Genomic DNA, 24311 nt, shown 5'->3' on the forward strand with positions numbered 1-24311 from the left:
TAATATATGCAATGTCACGTCACCATTAGTTTTAATCTCTGCTTGATAATCAATGCTTTACTGGCATTCACATTGATGACATTCCCTCACTGCAAAAAAAAAGTCTCTCTGTATGTTTGCTGGTTGAGCATTGGCAATAAAATTATACATAACAGCCAAACAGACAGGAGGAATTCTGTGGGACACACAAATACAATGAAGTATTCCATTAAAGAATAGCAGTTGGCAGAAGAAGTGAAAATGGGGCAAGTATAGACAAAAATTCTTTGGATTCTTAAAAGGTCATGTATTTAAAAAAAAAAACATGTTAAAGAGCTTACATTTGGATCTAGCAAAAGATTCTGAGCCTGCCTTGTACTGATCTGCAAGGATGTCCTATAGCATTTAAGTCTGTAGCCATTGCAGAACATGCACGTTGATGTTACAGCTTGCACAGGACGGATCCTATCATATAGGCAAACTTGTCTGTTTCATACGGTGTTCAACCGGTTGGGTTTCTCTCCTGTGGTAGCCATCAAGCGCATGCAGGAGATTGATGCCAAGGTCATAGTTCCTCTAGTGCACTAGATACCCTACGACTGGTCTTCAGCTTGCATAACTTCCTATGGCATTAACATTCTACTTAAGGGATAGATTGCAATTAAAGATACCAGCCAAGTACCAAATAGGCCCCCTGGTTTGTATTCTTGATAGCCACTTTAAGGAACTCTGTTCCTTGCTCCCTTCTGTCTCATATCCAGGTGTTACGCAAAGTAACCAGGTAATTAAGATTTTTGTGAGAAAATATACAGTCCACTGCAGTAATTGGTTGAATACCGCTGTCCATAAAATATACATTGCGTTATATTAATAGATTTCTTTTAAAGTCAGGGTAGGGTTACCATCCACCCAATACTTTACAGACAGACTTTTTGTAAAATATTTGCTTAGATCTAATAGTAACTCAAAAGAATAAAATATCATTGCCAGTATTTTTGGAACAAAAAATTGTAAGAACGGGATCATTTCTAGGTAGAGTTAATTGCAAGTTAAATGAGTCTAATCACAATCATACAACCTAATACACTAACACACACTCTAATCCTGCAAGACACTCTCAACCGATTTGTCTCTGCCTCCGTCATATTGAGTTTGTAATATCCTATAATTGCTTATTTCCCAAACTTAAAACTTTTATAAATAAAACCTACTCTTCAGCCTCATAAATAACTCTTAACAACACCAAATCTCAGCTGTATCCAGTGTGTGCCCTGTCTGAATCTATGGAATTGTAATTAACCAAATGAATGTCTTTTGGTTTGGACAGGTTTGGACAGAAAAAGACATCGACAAAATAAATTTCCAAAGAAATGTTACAAAAGCAAATCTGGGCATTTTCATTGGCTATTGTCACATCTGCAACTAGTAAGTAAATCCAAGGACATTCTTTATATTACAATGGTGTGTATTGATTTGATAGCACATCACAGAAATGTTAACCTTTAATACATACAACTGTTTAAATTATATCAGGGTTAAGTCTTAAAGATTATATATATATATATATATATATATAGTGTCACATATGCATATACACTAAAAAAGGAAAGATAAAGAGGCTGGAGTTTATTACCTTGTCATATTTACCCTATAAAACAACATCTGATTGTTTTTGTGTCTCTAAATACATTTTTGTTGAAAGTCATTTTTCCAAAATGAACTTTGAATGACAAGTATTACTGCAGCTTGCTCATCTTTTGATTTTCTGATGGTGGGAGGAAAATACATACAATTTATTTTTCTAGAGGCACAGATAGTATTAAAGCAACAAGTTAAAATGTTTGATAGCTTGGATTTTTTACTCAGTATTAAAAAAAATATATTTGGTCCACAAATAATAACTCAACACCATGGATCGTGGATAAATAACAGCCCACAGAGTTTACTGAACAACTACGACAGGATAAATACATTATAGATAATGCATAATCCCCTGCCTATGAGAACAGGTTGTATGTCAATTGTGAGGATGGCAAGAATCGGTATAAAATGTTTTCTGTACATTGTGTTATCTGCGCCGGTAACAAATATACAGATAAAACATATCCTTAATGTTTAAGCAAAAGAAACAGTGTCCTGATTGTGTGACTTGAAGGTTTAAAGGTTCATTTTAACCACTTCTACCATTTTATTTAACTATTATTATCTTGAGTGAAAAGGATAGAGCAGCCCCTGCATAACGCATACTTTAATGGACGAGGAGACTGGATAAATCTCAATGATTTAACTGTGCATTCTTGCAACAGCTTCTGATTTAGGTCAGTGCTTAATGTATAGTGATATATGGCAAACTGTACTGCCAGATCTCACTTTAGTGAATAGACCACTCACGCCATAATGTAGTCTTTAACTGCATATCAAAGCCACCAGTGAAAGAATTGTCAGCTGGATCCTTGCAAAATACAACATAAACACATTAGACAAGTTCAGCCCAAGAAGATTCAAGATATCCTGGAGCTAATAACATGGGGGACGTAGGCGTGAATAATACCCATGGGTACTTAATCTCGAGAACATATTTCTGCACTACTCGTTATGTGAATTAACTTCTGTATGAAACAGAATATTACTAAACATAAGGCCACAATCACAGATAAATATGATTGCTAACAATGTCATGCTTGATTCACATTTAGCCTTAAAACTTTTTAAAGGGGCAAAGCCAGCCGAGAACCAACTGTACTTTCTGTGACCTTTCACGAGTCTCCTAAAGGAAATATTCAGACATTACGTTAGTAGACAAAGTGGAGGATCTAATAGAAGACACATGTACGTGATGGTTTGCAGGCCTATGCAGAAGTCTTGAAATGAAAAAGAATGGAACCGGACACTGGTCACATATACCATTTGTTTCTTTTCAGATTCCATGTATTGGGTGTGTGATTGTAGTGGCCCTGCTTGCCACAAGGAAACTTGTATCGGAAAGACATGCTTCGTTACGGAAAGTATAGATTCAGACTCTGAAGAAGTTCAAAGAGTGAAGGGCTGCTTTAATAACAGCGTAATCGAGCAATGCTCCGTCAACATGGAAAACGCGGTAGCGGTTTGCTGTAAATCTCACTTGTGCAACACAAATCTCACCACCATCCTTAGTGGTAAGGAATTATTGGTTTTCAACATGTTGTCATGAAACATCCCCTATATAATCTTTCAAAAATCTGTACGATATGTTTCATGGGATGGCTGGCAGGAGGCAAAAACCACCATGGCATTTACTTAAAGATTTTGGGACAGTACCGGAAGCCACATAGAATGTCTCTAGACCTTCTTAATATCCCCATTATTTTACAATTATGGTGGACACGTAAGCCATTTGTCTTTACGTTGCCGACGTTAAAGGCGCATAAGAATATTCAAATGGTTTTTTAACAACAAATGTAGCATTTTCAATGTTAAAGTGATCCTGCTATCCAGCAGAGTGGTGAATGCCAGGGTCATCTGCAAGTAAGTACAGAATATTACATAAACACATTGAGCTAGCCAAATTACTAGCAAATTTAAATACATTTTATAATGTATATTATATGCAAAAATGTATACTGGACAAAGTAATACCTTGTCATTTTTAACCCTTATGTTATGCTAGTCATAGCATTTTATATTATTTTATTTTTAATTATTCTCAGAGAAGACTACAACTGTACCCTCGGAACACAGCATCATACTAATCGTCGTCCTCCCAGCATTGCTATTTCTGTTACTTCTCTTCCTGCTTACGTTCTTCTTTTGGAAAATGAGCCAACGAAGCAGGAAAAAATCCTTGGCCAAACTTTATGATTTTGATACTGATTTTCCAAAGGCATCCATTGTTGGCGACAGTACATTAGGGGTGAGTGCATTGAAATCCTGCACAGATTTTATTTGTACAAGACAAAACATGCTCAATTTCATCTGAACTGCGTTCACAGAGGCTGAAGTATGATCTCATGTCATTAGCTTGTTAATAGTGGCATGTGCTTGCAGACCACGGGGGATTTTGTTGGATCATTTCATCATGACCCTGCATACCAGGGTCAGTTCAGTGGGAAAAAAAATCAAACAATATTAAATAAATATTTGAATTAATAATAAAAAAAAACCCCATAAAATGTATTTGGTTAAATAACTATTATGCGTAATAATATAAGACAAATAATCATATATAATAATAAATAAATAACTTTTTGTGGTATCTTTCATTGACATACAGTTTGGGGTTACTTAGAAATGCCCTAGCATTGAGAGAAACGCAAATTTTGTCCATTAAAACAACATAAAATGGTTCAGAAATACAGTGGAGACATTGTTAATGTTGTAAATGACTATTGTAGCTGGAAACGGAATATCTTGATTAGCGTACAGAGGTCCTTTATCACTCCCATCACTCCTGTGTTCCAATGGCACGCTGTGTTCGAAAATCCAAGTTTAAATTTAAAAGGCTACTTGATCATTAGAAGAGCCCTTTGCAATTATATTAGCACAACTAGAAATGTTCTTGTGTTCCATGAAAACAGCTAAGTGACCCCAAACATTTGAACAGTAAAGTATTACTTTCTGCTTTCTTCAAATCAAGACCTAAAACTTTGTGCTGGGGTCCTAAATTCTACTCCATGGACTTGTCCAACTCATCCCATGGATCCCGTGTGAAAGAGGACAAGAAGGTCTTAGTGTGATGCTTTGTTATATCTACAATTTTGCTCTTATTAATGCATTCAAGACCTTGATTATGGGATTATGTTAAGATACCGAAATATCTGTGTTTTTAGAACATCTTCGATAATGTGCTCAGTATGTACTAGATTTACCATATTAATGTCTGAAGCAATGTTTTCCATTGAACAATATAGTGAGCTAAGCCTATAGAGTATGTTGGTATGATTTACATGGGAGTGGGGCAACTGTCAGAAACTCTGGAGAGGGAGTACAGAAGGTAGATAGCTGTAGGTCTCATGAGAACCTCAGGAACTGGAGAGTATTTACTGATAAAGCAAAATAATATAAAAGATTGAGCTGATAAAGCCAAAAATGTATAAGGGTTTTGAGTTTCAGATAGGGTTGCATGTCATGCGATGCACTTGTATATATCTGTGCATAAACAAAGTTTGAGAAAGTCTACTAATGGAACATCTGGTGTATCATGTTATCAAAAGTTGTCTAAATTACATAAGTATGTATGGAAAAGATATCACTCCAGGAAATGCTTTCCAAACGGTTTTTGGGAACATCTGTAAAAATGTGACAGAAGTTTGTTCTCTTTTTATTAAAAAGCATAGCGTACAATACAACCATGGTCTCCAAAGGCCCCTATGGGCGTAGAGGACACATACTACATAGTAATGGGGCTATAGAGCATATTGCAAAAGTGCTTCTAAACTAACAAACATTCATTTAATCAGACAGTTTGCATGTAACTAATGAATATGATTGAACACTTTCAGAGTTCTCTGTTGCTTACTTGACAGGTAAATGCGATGTAGTATCTGTGTAATTCTAGATTGTAAGCTTGCTTGAGCAAGTCCCTCCTCCCCTTTTAGTTTCTGTAAACCCAAATTATTATTATTAAATATTAATAATTAAATATTATTTATTGTATTATATAGCTCCATTATGTTCCACAGTGCTGTATGACATAACAAGTAGTGAATAACATAACTTTACTGGTTAAGTCCTGTTTACTTATTGTGCATCATTGCAGAATATGATGATGTTATATAAATCAATAAATAATAATTATTCTTAAATTATTTTCGATTGTAAATGAACGCACCTGAGCACGGTCCTTCTCAGGGACACAATCATTTAAAAACCCAGAAACAGTCTGTCTGCCTCTCTTACTTACATAAATTAACATTTAGTGTGTGGCTGTTTTTTTGCATTGTTATATTTATGTCCCAATATGCAGCTACCTTAAAACATTTTTTTAAGTAATAAAAGTGTTTTTTTTTATTTTTTACAGGAGCTCCTAGATGAATATTGTACTACTGGCAGCGGCTCTGGCCTTCCATTCCTTGTCCAAAGAACTGTAGCTCGGCAAATTACTCTTGTTGAATGCGTAGGTATGGAAGTGTTTAAATCTATTCATGTGTTTGGCGGTAACGTGGTAAAAACTAAGCAGCAATTATCAACCAAACACAAAGAAGTTTTATTTGTTTTTATTAGTTTTCACCACATTATCACTTAGAGAGGACGTCATCATTAAAAGCAGATTGGATATTTAATGGTCTGATGTAATCTAAAACCTGGAGATGATGGTGTCTTCTATTATCACATTACATAGTTCCTATCTATGCATTTTGGATGGTTGGCTGGTTGTAATAATGTAAATTCTCCTTTTGGTAGGCAAAGGACGTTATGGAGAAGTATGGAGAGGCATGTGGCAGGGGGAAAACGTAGCTGTGAAGATATTTTCTTCTCGTGATGAACAATCATGGTTCAGAGAGACTGAAATTTACAACACAGTATTGCTGCGGCATGAAAACATTTTGGGTAAGTCTCAGATATCAAAATTTACATGTTTCCATGTGCTTCTAAGAGGCAATAAGGAAATTGTTTATGTTTTGCATATTCAGCGTGCACTACAACTTCAATGATGAATCAGTAGCGCAGCTTGCATCTCACTTTGTTGCTACAAGTATCCTCTGAGCTGAAAATACATAAATGCCTGTCGATTGATTTCACAAATTGGGAAAAACATGAATGTGAATATCAGAAAGAATACAATGAATAAAACAACTGTAGATAAATTCAAATAGAACTTAGTAGTCCATTTCTTCTGTGTGAAGATCTTGTGACTCCTCAACTATTTCTTCCAATTAATTAATTAGTACATTACAGGTTTTCAGGACCTCCTCATATGAGTACATGTGGATACGTCAACATAGCCACATGTTAAAATATCATTGTGTGATCATGTGAGATCATGGAAAACACTGTATTCATTAGTACGGTACTACTAGCTGATCTAAATAGTATTTGGTATTGTATTTAGTTCAATTTAGTTGCATTTAGTTTAGGTGTCTTATGTTTTAAAAAAACAATTTGTGGTTCTTTGCAGGATTTATTGCTTCTGACATGACATCTAGAAACTCTAGCACCCAGTTGTGGTTGATCACCCATTTTCATGATAATGGATCACTTTATGACTATCTTCAAAGGACTACAATAGATTCTGAGAGCTGCTTGCTACTGGCAGTGTCAATCATATGTGGCTTGGTGCATCTCCACGTGGAGATATTTGGTACCCAAGGGAAACCCGCTATCGCACACAGAGACCTTAAAAGTAGAAATATCCTGGTGAAATCAAACAAACAGTGCTGCATTGCAGATCTAGGTGAGTGTGTGCAACCATTTCAAATCATACACTAGCGCACTCACTAATGTCATACACTAACACTCGTTTACTCTAACACCATACACTTACCATTCACCATACATGTACATACATACACGCATAGTGACCCCACTGGACACCTTCGTTACCATGCATCTGCGGCACTCACCTTAGTGTAGCCTTTATGCCTAGACAGGGAATGGACACCATCATTGGGATTTGTTTCTTGTTGGAGAATTGTAGGAATAGGAACATTTCTGAGGGGGGGGGAATAAATATTGTTCCTCATTACATGGCGCTGGCAGCGCTGCAACTTGATCATCCTTGTTAACTACCCACATTAGTAAAACTAAATGATAATTTGGATTTGTATAAGGAGCATCATTTACAAAGAATTTAAATAATTTTTGAGTATTATGTTATCAAGTTGTCTGTTTTCTTTTAATTGTACATTTTTGATTTAACATAGGAAATATGCAGATTTATTTTTATTATGTGGGTAATCTTAAAGGATCTGTATGAGTTCTCATCCTGCGATTGTTAGAATAGTTCTGGATTCACAGGCTTCCCCTTCCTCAGATGTAAAACAAGCAATGTTATTTCCTCTATAACTCAGGCTCATTATAGCAGAACACAAGCATCACCCGTACATCCAGATGTCAGACATGTCCTGTCCAAACACTTAAGACCACTACTTAGGGGAGCGCAAATGAGACAGAAATCAATACAGCACAGAAAGCATTTTATTATATATTTATATATATATTTATATATTTTATTTTAGGCAAGAGTATGTCCAAAAAGAGCTGTAAAGGTTGGAAAGAACAAAAGTTAGAAGATAAAAAACATGTGCATCTTACACTTATATATACACACTCTCATGATCAGTAATTTGACTAATAGAACATCACTAAAATCTGTCGCAAGAATGCCATTGCCTTGTACAGTTGTGAATATTTGATACCAGCTAACCACAAGACAAGTTCATGCGTAAATGTCATAATTCCAATTTACAAAGCACTTTCCATCTGATAAGCGAATATTCGCATGGCGTAACTGCACATATTGATATTAGCGCACGTCCATTGTGCTCTAATATCAATATATCTGCATGATTATCCTTCCTCTGGTTGGATAAGGATGATGGGCATTAAAATTTGAGCTCAAGGGCCTTAGGCTGCCTCTACTAGAAAATCAGCTTGCACGAAACCCAGCCACAATCTAGATGTTATAATATGATATGATTCAAGTAGGAGATTTCATCATAAAAAAAACAATCTTCTTGTATTAATTACATGTTGAAACAAAGTCAGTTATGTGTTTTATATTTTTGCTGATAATCTCATGTTGCTGGAAACTACGCTCTCTAACATATCACGAAATGAAATCAGGCTTTCACATAGCAAGGAATTGCCCCACCCTGATCCCAGATTTCCTCTGCGTGTTTAACCTTCAAAATAAACTTAGTTGAAGAGCAAAAATAAAAAAATGTTTGCTTCAAAGCTGACCCAGCAAATATGTGAGTCCTAGCCAGAAATAAGATACAAAAACCACTAACGTCACATTTGCCAAGTCTGCCCTTTCCGAGTCCAGGGAGAGCTAAAGTGGATCAGTCCCTACCCAAATCCTCTTTGGAAGCACGCATCTTGGCCACACTGACATTAGTTTGCTCTGATGTTTGTCCCGTTGGTGAAATCTGATATGTCAGAGCAGCTGGAGGAAGAGGAATAATAAAAAAAAAGATAAAAAGGTATACCCTTGACAGATAAAATGTGCATTTATGCCAGAACTGCCACACAAGGCACAGCGCTGCTGAGATAAAATATAAAACATGACTCTAAAATCACCTGTATAATACACATATTTTCGCCTTTTTAGAACCTCTGGCAATGACGTACAAAAATAATAATAATGTAGATGACAGTGGAGCATGTGTATTACAGATTTTATTGTAACCTTAATGATCACAAAGTTACACTTTAAAAAAAAAAAAAAAAGCCACAAAAACTTGAATGCAACTATGGTTTAATCTGCTATCCTTGATTAGATACCTGAGGAATTTACTATAAATTTAATTTTACAAGTAATTATGTAAAATTTTTGTATTGTTATAAACAACAGTGCTTAAAGAAGAAAGCATAGTTTAACATCCAAGCATTGTTGGGAAAAATCTGATAATCTCAATGATCTATCGTCAGGGACATTTGGTGAGTCCCTTTTTGAGCAACGTGTATTTATATCCTATGGTCAGACTTTCATTTTAAACAACATTAATTAATGTACATTCTAAACCACAGCTAGGCAGAAAGACCACTTTAATTCTCTCCCAAAGTCAATTCACCTTAAAATATATTATAGACACTCCAGCCATCAAATGTACTTTAATGCAGCTAAACCGTCCCTCTTTCCCCTCCGTCAGATGTATCTCCTGCCTCCTGAGCCTGTTACGGTATATATATATATATATATATATATATATATATATATATATATTCGCTGCCAGTCAGCTGAGGCACTGGCTCGGTAAGGGTTCTGGTGGGATGGGGGTCTAACAAGTGCAGAAAGGGTTCCTATTAATTTGAACTTTTCCAATCAATGGCGTAAAAAATGGTACAACATGGAGGGCATGTTCTGCTGCACCTTTGGCACTGCAGCTTCTCATGGTAAGTGATAAGGTAAGTCATTCAATTTATATTTTCAAAGTAAATCTTTATTAAACAATATGATTTAAATACATATAAAAATATATATATAATAAAAATGTACGTTTGGACTTGGCACCATTCATCACCAGGCTTTTTGCTGTTTTCAGCCTTGTTTCTAGGTTTGGTTAGTTACTTTTGAGCACTGATGTACCATTGCTGTATGTTGTTTCATTTGTTCCTTTTTACTTTATCACTGTGGTCGTCCTTGTGTTTCTTATTTGTGCCTTTATATATATATACGTATTTCCATCCTAGTTCCTGTAGTCTTGTGCCTCTGTTCATATGTACCTTCCTATATGTGTCTTGGTGCCAAGATGCTTTTTTATATGTATTTTAATCATATTGTTTAATAAAGATTTACTTTGTATATACCTTTTTTCCTTACATGCTCTCCTTGCATTAGGTTTTGGTGTTTTTATATGTACAGTGCACGTATTTCTACCATTAATAGTAGTTTGTTCGTTTTTGGTGATTATATTTTCAAAGGTTTAATGAGGAAGGTTGTATTTTACTGTGCATTCTTTGTTGATGAGGATGCCTGGGGCATTAGACTATCCCTTTAAGCTTCCATTGCTGTTTTATATAGAAGTTGCAATGCAGAAAGTGGTAGTGCTATATAAATCAAAATATAACACCAATAATAATTTGCTCTAAACACACTACACAGGTGATTGTGTAGTGTATACCTGTTGTGCATTTACACACTGGAACTCTTTGCAGTGCTATATGTCACAAGCATGAAAGGAAATATCTGTTTGTAATTGTAGGCTTGGCTGTGATGCATTCTCAGACTGGTGATTACTTGGATATCGGTAATAATCCTCGGGTTGGCACCAAACGCTACATGGCACCAGAAGTCCTCGATGAAACTATACGCACTGATTCATTTGAATCTTACAAACAGACCGATGTGTGGGCATATGGATTAGTGCTGTGGGAAATCTGCAGGAGAACGATTATAAATGGTGAGCCAACATCCAAACTGTACACCCTACTACGGTGAAATTAATGGCAAATCAAATTACCGCTGGAATAATGAAGAGAAAATGAAACGTTGCGTGTAGCTCCCTGTGGCTTCATATTTCGCTGCGTTTTTTTTAACATTACAGAATTCCATCATAAATGCTGTTTATTAACTCTTGATTTAAAAGTGGATATTTCATTGAAAAAAGCTGCATACTTTAGTAAATTTAAAAAAATGATGTCGTGCTGACATTTGAAGTTAGAGATGTTTGGAAGCTAATACAGATTGAGATGAGTTTGTAAGACTATATTTTTTAATAGAACATTCAAAGGAGATTAATTAGGAAAAGTATTGTTTTATTGTGTGTATCCACAAATAAGCCAGGCGGGGTATGGTACCAGGCCAAGTCTATCTAATGGCATGGCTCAAAACAATAGGCTCCATCTTCAAACTAAGTTAAGACAAACCCTTCCCCTGAATTCCAAATTTATTGCAGTTATAAAACAGAAGAGACATGTTATATTCAATAACAAAATTATCTGGTAATAAATAAATAAAGAAATTATTAACAGCAGTTCCGCTAGCTTGGGCATACCTGGCAACTCAATGGCTTTGACCCAGAGTCTCCGTGTGAAGCCCTGCTTCCCAGGGTCTCCAGGTCAGTTTGTTCTTTCTCTTGGCCACTACCCAAAACTACAAAACCGGGAGGCAGATCGTCCTCTTGGGGGATCAAGCCATCTGGTGTCCCGCTGCACACCAAGCTGGTTTACAAGGGAGATCTTTCATCTCCCCTAACAACCTATTTACGCCATGAAGGCTGCATCAGCTCAGCAAAGCCTCCATAGACTGCATTAAAAGGGGCTGCATGCCTTTAGGACATGCGCCGGGATATCACGTCACGTTTAATTTATTCTGGATGCAGACCAGAATACTAAATGTAGACCTTTGTTATTTAGACGAGGATACATTTATTGATTTAGCTCCGTCAGATTATGTAGCTCTGTTACACTAGGGAAAAGTGAAAATACGTAATAATGACATTTAAACTGACAATGTACGGAATTGACAATAACAGTAACACACTATCACACATGCTGCTACATAAGAAGAGGAGAAGAGGGTCCCTGCTCTTGCAAACTTACAATCTATCATTGCATGTTGCAAAGTTAATATATTAAAAGAAAACTATTGTTCATAGTTGTTGAAACAATTAGATATGAGCATATTCCCTGCTTGCAAATATGTCCAGGTAAAACATGTGACACAGGCCCCCTAGTGGTAAGACCACATAAAACAAAAATTAAAGAAATTGTGTAGACACCAAAAACTTAAACAGCACAAAATTTAAATTAAGCTGTGTCAACAAGCTTTTATTATTATTTAGTGTTTTATATAGCGCCATCATATTCTGAAGCGCTGTACAATGGGTAGACAGGACATAACAAGTAGTATACAGTATGACATAATAATTTGACTTACAGAAACTATAGGTGACAAGGGCCCTGCCTAAACAAGCTTCTTATATGACGAATCTTATAATGTCAGCATCTTGGTCAGGTGCGTAAAAATGTTAGCATGACAAGGTAAAGCCAGGAGGATGAAATCTTACCTACTTGAGTTGTAGGGGAGCTGCATTGAGTGACAATACCATACTAAATAATAAGCAAGGACTCCAATAAAGAATGAGCCCAGAACGGGGGAAACATTTCTACCAGATTTATTTCTACCAGGGTTTGTACATCATAGTAAGAATTGTACAAGCACAACCACTCCAGCAGCCCCAGACCCACCTGTATAGAATAGGCTTGAACAATGTAAGCAATAATAACGGTTATGCTTACATTCAGGGGTTTCATACATTTAGAAACAGAATGATTATCATCAACCTTCTGTGTAGAAACAAGATATGTTTGGTTGCAGAAGAATCCGTAGCTCCTTTGAGGGACTCCTTAGTCCTATCTGGAGTCACCTCGGATTAATTTTTACAGTGATGTTGATTGAATGTCCCAATATTAAGTACTCAGCATAATAGTAGTCACCCCATTTTTCACCAGAAGTTGTGGGTGCCAACTAAATGTTGTTTGGCCCTGCATGTAAGGGAGGAGAGCTTAAGGTAAGATAAGACAATGTGCCATAATGTTTGCGTATGCTTAGTAGACGTGTTGGAAGACATATGTAGAAAAGCTCTCTTACACGATGCATGTTGGCCTCTCTTCAGTATTCATATTGAATATTTATTTCAATATGCATTTGTTTCTTTCTCTGTGGTGCATGCACACCATTCATATAAATGCTATGTATTCATATCAAAAACACATAAAAAAAAAAAAGAAATCGGAGAAAGTAGATCATGTGTGTGTAGAGGGCATATAAATACTACTTCTTTTCAATCCACAAGAGAGTCAATCCTTTATATGCTGCCTCAGTCAAAATGATGTCATCATTTTGCCCTGGGGAGAATTTTTCCATTGATGTCACATGCGTCTTACATTTTGACCTCTTTTAAGGACAAAAACGCATCCTTGCTAGCAACAACTCCAGACCAGTAAAGATATAAAACCCATAAACCAATCTAGGGACACAAGTTAAGAGAAATCTTCTTAAATATCATTAAATATTTAGTAAGGTTTTTTAACGTGGCTTTCCTTATAAACCATACACTGACTGTTTAAAGGCGTCTCCAGGTTCCCACTGTAAAGTTATTCATTTTTCAGCTGTTTTGTCAACTTTAAACCTATAAATTACCCAGAGAAATCCTGGGAGATACTTAAGAAGAATGTGATGTGTACACCATACTATTAATGATAAAACCTCCCTTTCAATATATTTTTCATTTTCTCGTTTAAAGCAGTATCTGTTGCTATATTGATGGTATTCCTCTAATTGGATTTCTGCATCCATTTATAGAGTTTTATATAAAAGAAATAGATATATTGAACTAGTGAAAATAACTTTCTGAGAGAGTTTCTCAGTCCTGTATCTGGCCACTTGCTTAGCCATTGAAAAAAGTTTTGGTTGACGAATTTGGTTGGGGAATCAAAAATTGGTGGCATTGCAGGACTTGGCTAGCCAGCTACTTATGGCTTTACCCCAATAAAATTCCAGAAAAGTAATGGGGATTTCTAGGTAAAATGGGCACCTTTTTCCCCCTCATCTGTGATATATATGTAATTCTGTGCACCAGCTCAAAGATTTAAGTCAGTGTACAAAGTAAAGTGACATTTAATTTCAGGGCAACCTAGCAAACATGTATTATGGTTTCATATACAGAAAACCCAAATACCTACAATGACTATAATTGTCGGTATCTAGACCTACCTGCCTTTTAGGGTAAATACCGATTTCAATAGAATCTGCCCAACAAAGGAACACTTATCGTTACCTTACGCTAATTGGTATGACAAGTTATTATTATTATTATTATTATTATTATTATCTTTTATTTATATAGCACCAACAATTTATGCAGCGCTTAATACAACTCATATATTCAAGGGGTATGACAAGACGAGAATGGACAGATTAGGACAAACCGATACATTAGGTGGAGAGAGCCCGGCTTGCAAACTTAATTCTTATAGAAGAAAAGCAAAAATATGCACTATTTAGGATTATGCGTAAAGTGGGAAGTGATTATAAACTTTCGTTTTTTTTTTATATTGCCACTGGGTCCAGATCACAAGCTTTTTACGGTAATTTTATCTCTGCCAAGTACAGGCTGCAAATGTGGGCCATTTCAGCATTACTGATACATATGAGTGATTTCTCATTACATGACAATTAATTGTTTCGTTAAAATGATCTGACAAGGCAAAAACTGCCTCTTCTTCGACTGGAACAAAACGGACACTCCAGGCCTGCTAATCAGTGCTTTTGATTTCCACTGGTTTTGTTTTCTACAAAAGATTAGCCGTAAATTATAAACACTCTAATCTGGTGTCAGCACCCAGGTCCATGATTAAAGCAGCCATTACATTCAATCAACACTCTGTTTATTCAACACTGATTAGAAAACTAGCAGCATCAGAGAAGAGCTTGGAAGCCTGCCATACTTCCTACAGCCTGTTGCCATGAATGTGAAATGCGGGATAATTTCCACCATAAAAGCATCCTGCCTAAGCAGTGAATGTATGTTGTGGAGTGGAAAAATAGATCGTTCCAGGGGGCTCACACTTGACAATGAGTCTATTCCACTTAGGCACAATAGTATTACAGAGTCTGAATTTTACACGCAGAATTCCAAGGCTTGTAATAAAAGATCTAAACTGTACGGTGAGCGATTGTAACGGGAGAAAGAAAAACAAGCCAAATGGCAAAAAAAGTGACAGCTTGTGTAGAGTAAATGCACTGTGAACTCAAACATCTTCGGTTAAATATTCAGTCATTCTAGACAACAATTCATATACAAAACTCTATTGCATTAATGTATTCAGAAAACTTGGGAAGTCCTGTTAAAATGGATCTCTCAGAACCTTGAACCTTTAACCAGGGATGCCTATACTGAATGAAACACCCTTGCTGTCCTGCATTTATTACTCGTGCCTCGGGTTTAAGAGGACATCTGGTCACATGTATTATTCATATATCACATAGCATTAAGGGAGGGCTGGCAGTGGGGCCAATGGGGCCTGGGCTGCACTAATTCATAGAGAAAAAAGTTTTTTTGTGCCCTTGAAATCCCACATACAGCCACTGGGCTGATGAGGAATTTAAGCAGCATTTACATCATAATTTGACACTTTTGTGGATTTCCTATACAGTCGGTTTTGGGGAACATGTGGTGCACATTTCAATCAACCACTCATATGGGGAGTCAGCATAACTTTCATTCATTTCAGTTCCTAAACTATTTATCCACACATGTCAGCGATCTATTTTACATCCAACCCACTATGGATAGCAGGGCATAAATTTACCATGCATAGCATTGAATTCATTATAGTAACAGAAAAGGGGAATCCAGGGTTCAAAGAACACTTTGAAAAGGGAAGATATATGTGACACTCCGCTTTACTAGTGTTTAAATCAGGGCTGCATTAATAAGTGGGAAAACTGGGCACATGCCCAGGGCTCACCAACAGGAGGCCCGCCACAGCCGGCCGTTACATCAGTCCTCATGTGGCACTTTGACAAGGTCAGCAATTTGCTATCCGAAGACATGTTCATTTGGGATAGATTTGTGGAGAAAGAGAAGCGTTTCTGCCCCTCTCTTTTTCCACAAATGTATCTGCATTTTTCTGGCCTCTCTTTGCACTTTTGCAAAAGGGCGAGAGCGTGTGCCCAGAAGCTCTTTCCTTTTGCAGAAGTGCATTAGGACCTGTGGCGTACCTAGGGGGGTGCCATTCATCAGAAGGTTGGCACACAGGGGCGGACCGTTCCCACCTTGAACATAGTGGGGTTACGTGAATTTACATGACCACACGGTTAAATGCGAGGATACCCACAGCGAGAGGGAAAGCTGCGGTTGAGGTCAAGGGGTGAGCGAGGGAAGAACTGTATGTAAATTAGAGTGAGAAGTGTCTGTGTGTGAGCATGGATGTGTATGTGAACGTAGATATGTATGTGTGTGAGCATGGATGTGTTGGAATCGCAGTTGGATATTTTTTTGACCCGGGTCCCCACAGAGCCTTGAATCAGCCCTGGCTGAAATGATACTAAAATCAACAGAGGGGGTGGGATAGAGCCAATAATTATGTAACAGGAAGGACCACTGGATGCTGGGGTTAAGGTCAGCACATATGTTACCAAGACTTATTTTGTGCCATAATTACTGTACATTTTTTACCATAAGTGCGTTTAATCAAGATGCCCTTTTCTGTGTTTGATGTACCCAGATACATCCTATTTCTTCAGAAAAAAAGCATGGCTTTCATTTGAATCCATGGAAATGTGAAAAAAAGTAGCAGGAGCAGGGAAGGGACTGTCACGTTCTGCCCAGGCTGCATATCTGTCTTGTTTCAGTTTCCCTGTTTTGCTTCGATCCATTCCTGGATTTCCTTTTGCTTTGTTCTGATCTTCCATTCCTTTCTTCTGCTTCAGCTCTTTGCTTCAGCTCTGTTTCCTTTATAAGGTGAGCTCCACCCGTGTGTTCTGTTTGTCTCAGTCTGCAGTCTAAAGGTATGTCTCAGTGCTATGTGTTTGGTTTACATGTTTAGTTTGTTTCGTACCTCTGTCAGAAGGGATTAGCGTTGGGACCCACCGTCATTGGAGTACTTTGGCGTAGTGGTGGGCTAAGCATACTATGGCCATAAGATGTGATGGAATCTCCAATAGTTATCATACAGTCCTAGACTAGTTTCTGTATTTATGTGTGTCAGTCTGTCCTGTATCCCCGGCAGCGGGGTGTCCTGTCCTGTATCCCCGGCAGCGGGGTGTCCTGTCTTATGTATATCTTGTCTGGTTATGTTTTATTCCTTGTCTTGTTCACCGTTGTGCCCTGTAGCATGTGTATCTTGTCTAGTAATGTTTATTCCTTGTCTGGTTCACTGTTGTGCCCTGTAACATGTATGTCTTGTCTGGTTATGTTTCGTGCCTGGTCTCCCTGTCCCTTGCTTGTTATGTTTCTGCTATACCCTTTGCTTAGCTTCCATACTCCCAGCCTGCAGCATCCTGCACGTGATTCAAGTGATATGCTTCATGCCTGCTCCAGGATCCTGCAGGATATCACTTCACCGTAGATACTCAAAACCTGGGTCACCCTGCAACCAGGCCCTGTCCAAACTCCACTACTGCACTGTGACTCCTGCATACAATCATCGGGCGCGCTGGGTCCTTTCAGTCATCTGTTTGGACCCAGTCCGTGACAGGGACAGCCTGATTGGGCATTCCTTATGTAACAGCGTACTGGCGCACATGCAGAAAACACAGTACTTCCTAATGGTAATGTTGGCAAATCTTTTGAGGATGTACCTGTACATCCATAGGGTAATTAAGAGGTTAATTACGGTAATTTGTGATGATTTCCTTTGTATGTTGTGTTATCGGCTACTCGCCTAAACTCATTGTTATCCTGTATCTGTTCTGGTGCCGATTCTTTAATCAGCTAAAATTCAGCTATTTGATGGTCTCTCAATAAAAAAAGAACATCATTCTTGTGAAATGTATTGGGGTGAACAATACATCCCAACTTCCCTGCACTGAAGATTAACTAGACACAGCCTGATTATGTTTTTTGTCACTGGTAAAACTGGAGCTTTGGTGCCTCTGGCGACAAAAGTGCTTTCTAGCAGTCCTGTCCCTCTGTAAATATGATCAAATATTCCTCTTCTATAAAAGTGCAATCAGTCCGGAAGAAGAGAGTAAAGAGGGCCCATAAATTGGTCGAAGTGGTTGTTGAGAAAGCTCAGTAAGCATAGGCTTGGTGCAGTAGTAGTTATTACATAGGAAATATTAGAAATAGTCAATTGTGTATGTATTTTTCTACAATCATTTCTTACTGACCACCAAGCTAAGGTATGTAGACTCCAATGGCTATTTGTCATCCCTGATCAATACAGCCTTATCATAAGGCATTCCAATTAAACAAAGTGTTCCATGAGAAAGAAAATTTCAAAATTAAGTATTATCCAAAACAGCACCTCTGCACTTCACATCCAAACGAGAAATTAACTTGGGTTAAAATCAATCTTTTTTACAATACCAGCTAATTCCAAAGATCTGCATATATCAGTTAAATATTATTGCGTAACTTAATTTGACAGGGGCAGATTCATACAGTAAGTGTAAAGGTTATTCTAAATTCAAAGTTCATAAAGTGAAATGCTGATCATTTTTCTACACAGATATAAAAAAACTTTTTAAAATGTACATGAATCAAGTGATTTGATTAAATGTGACATCATTTGTGAAATTGGGAATGTTTGTGGGTCATTTCATCAAAGTGGGACATTAGGTTTGCTTAAAATTGGGAATTTACGGGGTCATTGCATCAAATTGGAACATCAGGATTGCTTAATCTGAGAACTGTTAATTTGCATCATGCCCGCCTGAGAACTTTTGTCGATAGGCTCGTCTTTGGCTGGGACTTTAGGCAAGTCTACTGGAACCGGTGCAGCTGGACGCACTACACTAAATAGGGTATTAAAGAGTGTACACAGAGATTGAGAGACACAATTGAAATACCAACCTCAGCAGCATGAAATGGTTTTTAGGAGGCACTCTGTATTTAACTAGTAGGACAGCCTAGCACAGATAGCATTCAGTGTTTTCAATCTAAAATCTTTGTATACTGTCGGTGAGCTTGTTTCTCAGGCCTTCTACATCTGCCGTTTGGGACAGCCCTATTCTATGGGGATAACAAATAGACAGTTCATTTGTTTGAATCAACCCATTGTCAACATAAAGGGAAATTAGCTGGATGCTTGAAGCCGCCATCTGCCTATAAAGTGCTTAGAAAGTACTCTAAAGAGCAAGTACAAAGGAAATGTTGCTTCCCCAGCCCATTGAAAATTTGTAAAGGTACAAAGATGTTTATATTTATATCCGTGAAAGTTACAAAGTGATCCGGGGCAACTTGCATTTTAGCTATATATACTAAAAATATAGCCTTTTTAGTTTAAGTGTTCAAAAAAAGATAACGTTTCTGGGAACTTTTAAAATAAATATAAAATAACTAAGTGAATACACCCTGTGCTAATATCTTATTAGAAATTTCTTAAACACAGAAATGTCATGAAAACATAAGAAGATGGGTCTTTACAGAGCAGAGAATTTAATATATACATATTGCTTGCAAAACTGCTAAATGTATAGATGAAATGTTCATTTAGTTTCATGATTTTTGTCTGTATATATACTACCCTTTAAAGATTGGGAGTCACTTAGCTGTCTTCATGGAAAACAAGAAAAAATAGCTTTTTAAACTTAAACTTGGATTAGTTAACACAGGAGTGATGGCTGCTGATAAAGTGTCTCTGTACGCCTATGAAGATTTTTCATTAAGAATAAGCAATTTCCAGCTTCAAAAGTCATCTACACTGTATTTCTAATCCATTGTGTGTTAATTTAATGGACAAATTTGCTTTTCTTTCAAAAACAAGGACATTTTAAGTGCCCCTAAAACTTTTGAACAGTAGTGTATATGCCATGAATTTAGTTAGAAACTATATGTATCACCGATTTTTATTCCCAGGGATTATTTTAAGCAATGCCACCGAGTCTTTTTGAAGTACATTTGGTCGTCTGGACACCATCGCCTCGCTTTTTCCCATCTGGTTCGTCCTAAGCTCCTGGGAGGCCTGGGTGTCCCACACTTGGAGTTGTATTACCATGCGGCTCATCTGCGTCGTGTGGTTGAGTGGACTATTAGGGCTCCTAAGCAGTGGGTGGCACTGGAGGAGGACGCTCTCCCGCACCCCATACACTCTTATCCGTGGCTGTCCACCCCCTCCCGGCCCACCGCTCGCCTTACACATTGCACCATTTCCCCGACTATGCGGATCCTCCGGAAATACATGTCCAAGGGTTCTTTGACGTCCTCCACTAGCCCTCTCTTCCCCATCTCTGACAATCCTGCCTTTGCCCCTGGCTACAGAACAGGCAGGACTAGACCGTTTTCTCCTTTAGTTTCCGGTATTTTGCGTTTCTATCATATTTCTGACTCGGACTCAGTCAAACCGTTGCAGACTCTGTTAGGGGCGTCTCGGCCGCGCCCGCAAGACACCTTTTTTTATGCCCAAATGCGCCACTTTATTGCTTCTTTACCGTGCTTGATGAGTTACCGCAGACCTCTGACGGAATTTGAACGCCTGTGCACCTCTAAGTCTGAGCCGCCCCACCTGGTTTCCACACTGTACTCCATCCTCCTTACTCTTGAGTGCTCCTCTAAGCCGTATTTCCTGGCCCTTTGGGAACGGGATCTCCCGGCTCTCTCCGGGGATGAGGTATGGGATAAGATTATTCAGTTGGTTCATAAGGGCGCTATCTCAAGTAGAATCCAGGAAACCTCCTACAAGTTATTGATTCGGTGGTATCGCACCCCACACGCTTTACATCAATTTCTCCCGGATGTCCCGGACTGTTGTTGGAGGTGTGAGACGGGCCCTGGCACTATTTTACATATTTGGTGGTCTTGCCCCTTGGTTACCCCCTTTTGGAGGCTAGTGGAAGGGGTGATTCGGGAAGTAAATGACCCTCATTATGTGCTGACCCCCGAGGCGGCTCTCTTGCACCATACATCGCTCCCGGTCGCTGTTTATAGACACTCAGTGACGTACCATATATTAAGTGCGGCCAAAGCTGTTATCCCCCGTTTTTGGAGAAGCCGTGACACTCCGCCGATCCAGGCTTGGGTCAGCAGGATGAACTTTATTGCCCACATGGAGGAGTTGGTGTGGGCCTCCAGGGGCAAGGAATATTTGTTCATCAGGCGCTGGTTCTGGTGGAAGGAGCTCACCTCTTCCCCGCGCTTTCCTGCTCTTTTACAGTCCGCCTGATGGGCCCCTTCGGTCGTGTGGGTTTGCCACCCCTGGGTCCGTTTGCGCGGCCCACCCTTCCCTGCTCTGGGTGTTCCCCTCTCTTTGTGTCCCTCGGCTGATTCGCTAGCCCTTAGGTGATATATGGTTGTAGCGACACGCGCCATCTGACTCTGATTTTTATGTTGTGTTCATGATTTTGTTTTGTTTGTTTTTGTTTGCTCTCTCCGTACGGACATTTCCGTGTGCTTACTTATGTGCCTTTTTACCATACGCATTGTGTTGAGGGGGTCTTTGTTGGACACTGATCTCCACTTATCTAACCTGTCTATTGAGCACCTCTGCTTCACACTATGTACTTTTGCATACTTCTCCCTTTCGTTCCGTGTCACGATGCTCTCTGTCATGCGTGATTATCGCCCTGTGAACCGATATGTCGTTTGCCTATGACCATTGATTCATCGTGATTTATTTTGCAGTGCATTGTGCTTCTGTACTATACCTGTGCCTTTTGGTATGTTTTCGGATGTAACACACTGTTGTATACCTGATCTTTTATTAAACGGAGACTTGAAAAAAAAAAAAAGAAACTATATGTATCGCTTCCTAACATGTTCTCAAATGGAGCATCTGTGGTACCTGACATGACTGCAGAAGTTCAGTTTATTCTATAATTTTAGCTATACATTTGTTAGCAATTTTCCTGGCACAATGCACAGTTGCTATGCTTCATGTGAAATACATCTGAATCAAGGCACAGTATCACTGAGAATGAATTTGTTTGTAAAAAAAAAAAAAAAAGTTGTGTGCAATGTGACTGGTATTCTCACTGTATACTAATGCAAAAAAGGAACAAAGTCATGCAGCATTCACAGTAAATAGTTAAACCTGAATCGCACGTTATATTGAACAATTAATATAAATGGGAAAAATTCATAGCATGGTCGTCATTGTGAAATACTAATCTGAACAGTCCTGGTGTAGTAGGTGTTTGCTGAACAATGAAATGACATTTAAATGTCTCTTTTTGTATTATATTGTTTAATCAAATTCAAGCAGCTTGAAGTTACAATCCTGAGACTGTGATGTTTGATGAAGTTACTTTTTTGGAATACTACTGTCTTTGAGCCGTGTAGGGTTAAAGATTTCGTCTGTTTTTGGTTTTGTCTTCATTCTCATTGTTTGTTTTTATTTTTTTTAGGTATGGTGGAAGAATACAAACCTCCTTTTTATGATGTTGTACCACATGACCCAAGTTTTGAAGACATGAAGAAGGTAGTTTGCATTGACCAACAGAGACCCAATATCCCTAATACCTGGACTTCAGACATTGTAAGTAAATTGGCTACATTTGTACAGTATCAGGAAATTTTGCATAACCATTTTTCTGAAATTATTCTTTATTGTTTTATATAGCGCCATTATATTCTATAGTGCTGTACAATGGGTAGACATAAGAAGTAGTATATAGCATAACATTTTGACTTACAGAAACAACAGGTGAGGAGGACCCTGCTCAAACAAACTTAGGATTTAGGGGAAATGTATGTTATACAGGGCTCAACAATTTCTATAATGATTGTATATAGTGACCCCTATCGAAAATAGGTAGACACTTTCAGAATGATAAGTCTTCATTTGAATTAGTAGCATGATTTAGTAAAAAGCCTTTAGCTGTATTGGCTGTAGGTTGGAAATACAGTATTTGTGACTGCCTATTACCTATCAACCTATGCTTACTAAGTCTAAACCAGAATAAATTGTTGCATGACGGAGTGTTCAGTAACACCCCTGTGTGTCATTTTTGAATTTCTCAATGAGCTTTATATATTTATATTATTTAAAATGACTTTGTGGTTACAAATCTCATATATCACAGCATCTGTACAGCAATGACTCATATGTGCTCTGGTTCTTTTCCCGATTGTATGACAGGCAGACAGAGCCAGCCAGGGAATATTGACATGTCTGCAAATTGTCACCCTCTTTCAGACTAGGAGAGAAGTAGAGAAACTCTTATGTACTTCCAAGTACTTTTTCTTAAATCCCTAGCATTAAAGACACACAATTCTTCTTTTTTAACATTTTTGCGGTAATAGCATTTTTAAAAGAGTCTGTGAATGAAGAAGTAATTTTCATTGGAATTTTAGACAATTATTGGTAACCCATCATAACGTTGCTATTCCCGTCAATGAACAGAATTGGTACCAGATCTGGAAGTGACTGGTTTTATAAAAGCCTCTTCTTACTTTTTATATGTGTGAGGATTTGGGGGAAATTATCTAATGCATCAGTATTGTTAAAAACTGGATGTGGGTCATACCTAACACCCGTATTATTGGATTTTTTCCACTTTTTGTTATCTGTAGAAAAGTTGAAAATGATAGATTGTCTGTATTCCCCCGGTAGGAAGTCCATGCTGTTGTGCTTTGACATAATTTAGCATTTAAAGGTGCCTTTCCGTTGATACAGACAATAATTTACTTTTTTTTATTTGCTTCTCCCAACAAGATTTTGTCATCCTTATCAAGAATCATGAAAGAAAGCTGGTACCAGAATCCTTCTGCCAGACTCACTGCTCTAAGGATCAAGAAGACTCTAAACCAGTTGAGGAATTCGTTGAATATTTCAAAGCAAGATTGTTAAAAAAAAAAAAAAAAAAAAAAGAGCTGATTCAACAATTTTATGCACTTCAGGAGAGATTTGCGGGAAAAAAAGAGAAACATTATTTTACAGGAAACCATGTGAAAAGATAGCTTTTCAAAGTTGTGCAGCCTTGTCTAAGTGACAATATTAATATGATTCTGAATTTTCCCCAGACATGGAAAAATGCCCTGATACTTCAGTATCAAGCACAGCATACACAGAAAGACACAGCATAC

The 24311-nt window shown here is 37.9% G+C and overlaps 1 protein-coding gene across 1 annotated transcript; it reads left to right on the forward strand.

The window, feature by feature from the left end:
- The first annotated feature begins 3064 nt into the window (after positions 1-3064).
- ACVRL1 (activin A receptor like type 1) lies at positions 3065-24075 on the forward strand. Its single transcript, XM_089501502.1, has 8 exons — positions 3065-3134; positions 3666-3868; positions 5975-6074; positions 6358-6504; positions 7073-7348; positions 10821-11018; positions 22631-22761; positions 23941-24075. Exons 1-8 carry the CDS (start codon positions 3065-3067, stop codon positions 24073-24075), a joined length of 1260 nt encoding a protein of 419 aa, XP_089357628.1.
- The last annotated feature ends 236 nt before the right edge of the window (positions 24076-24311 follow it).

The sequence above is a fragment of the Sceloporus occidentalis genome, unplaced genomic scaffold (genome assembly GCF_023333645.1).
Source record: "Sceloporus occidentalis isolate IW3139 unplaced genomic scaffold, rSceOcc1.0.p SCAF_175, whole genome shotgun sequence".
Classification (NCBI taxonomy): domain Eukaryota; kingdom Metazoa; phylum Chordata; class Lepidosauria; order Squamata; family Phrynosomatidae; genus Sceloporus; species Sceloporus occidentalis.

Bases quoted from the DNA above. Each gene is read 5' to 3' on its own strand.
- ACVRL1 (XM_089501502.1), top strand. From the start codon at position 3,065: ATGGAAAACGCGGTAGCGGTTTGCTGTAAATCTCACTTGTGCAACACA. The intron at 6,075-6,357 runs GTATGGAAGTGT...TCCTTTTGGTAG, and splicing joins TACTCTTGTTGAATGCGTAG to GCAAAGGACGTTATGGAGAA. The intron at 11,019-22,630 runs GTGAGCCAACAT...TATTTTTTTTAG, and splicing joins CAGGAGAACGATTATAAATG to GTATGGTGGAAGAATACAAA.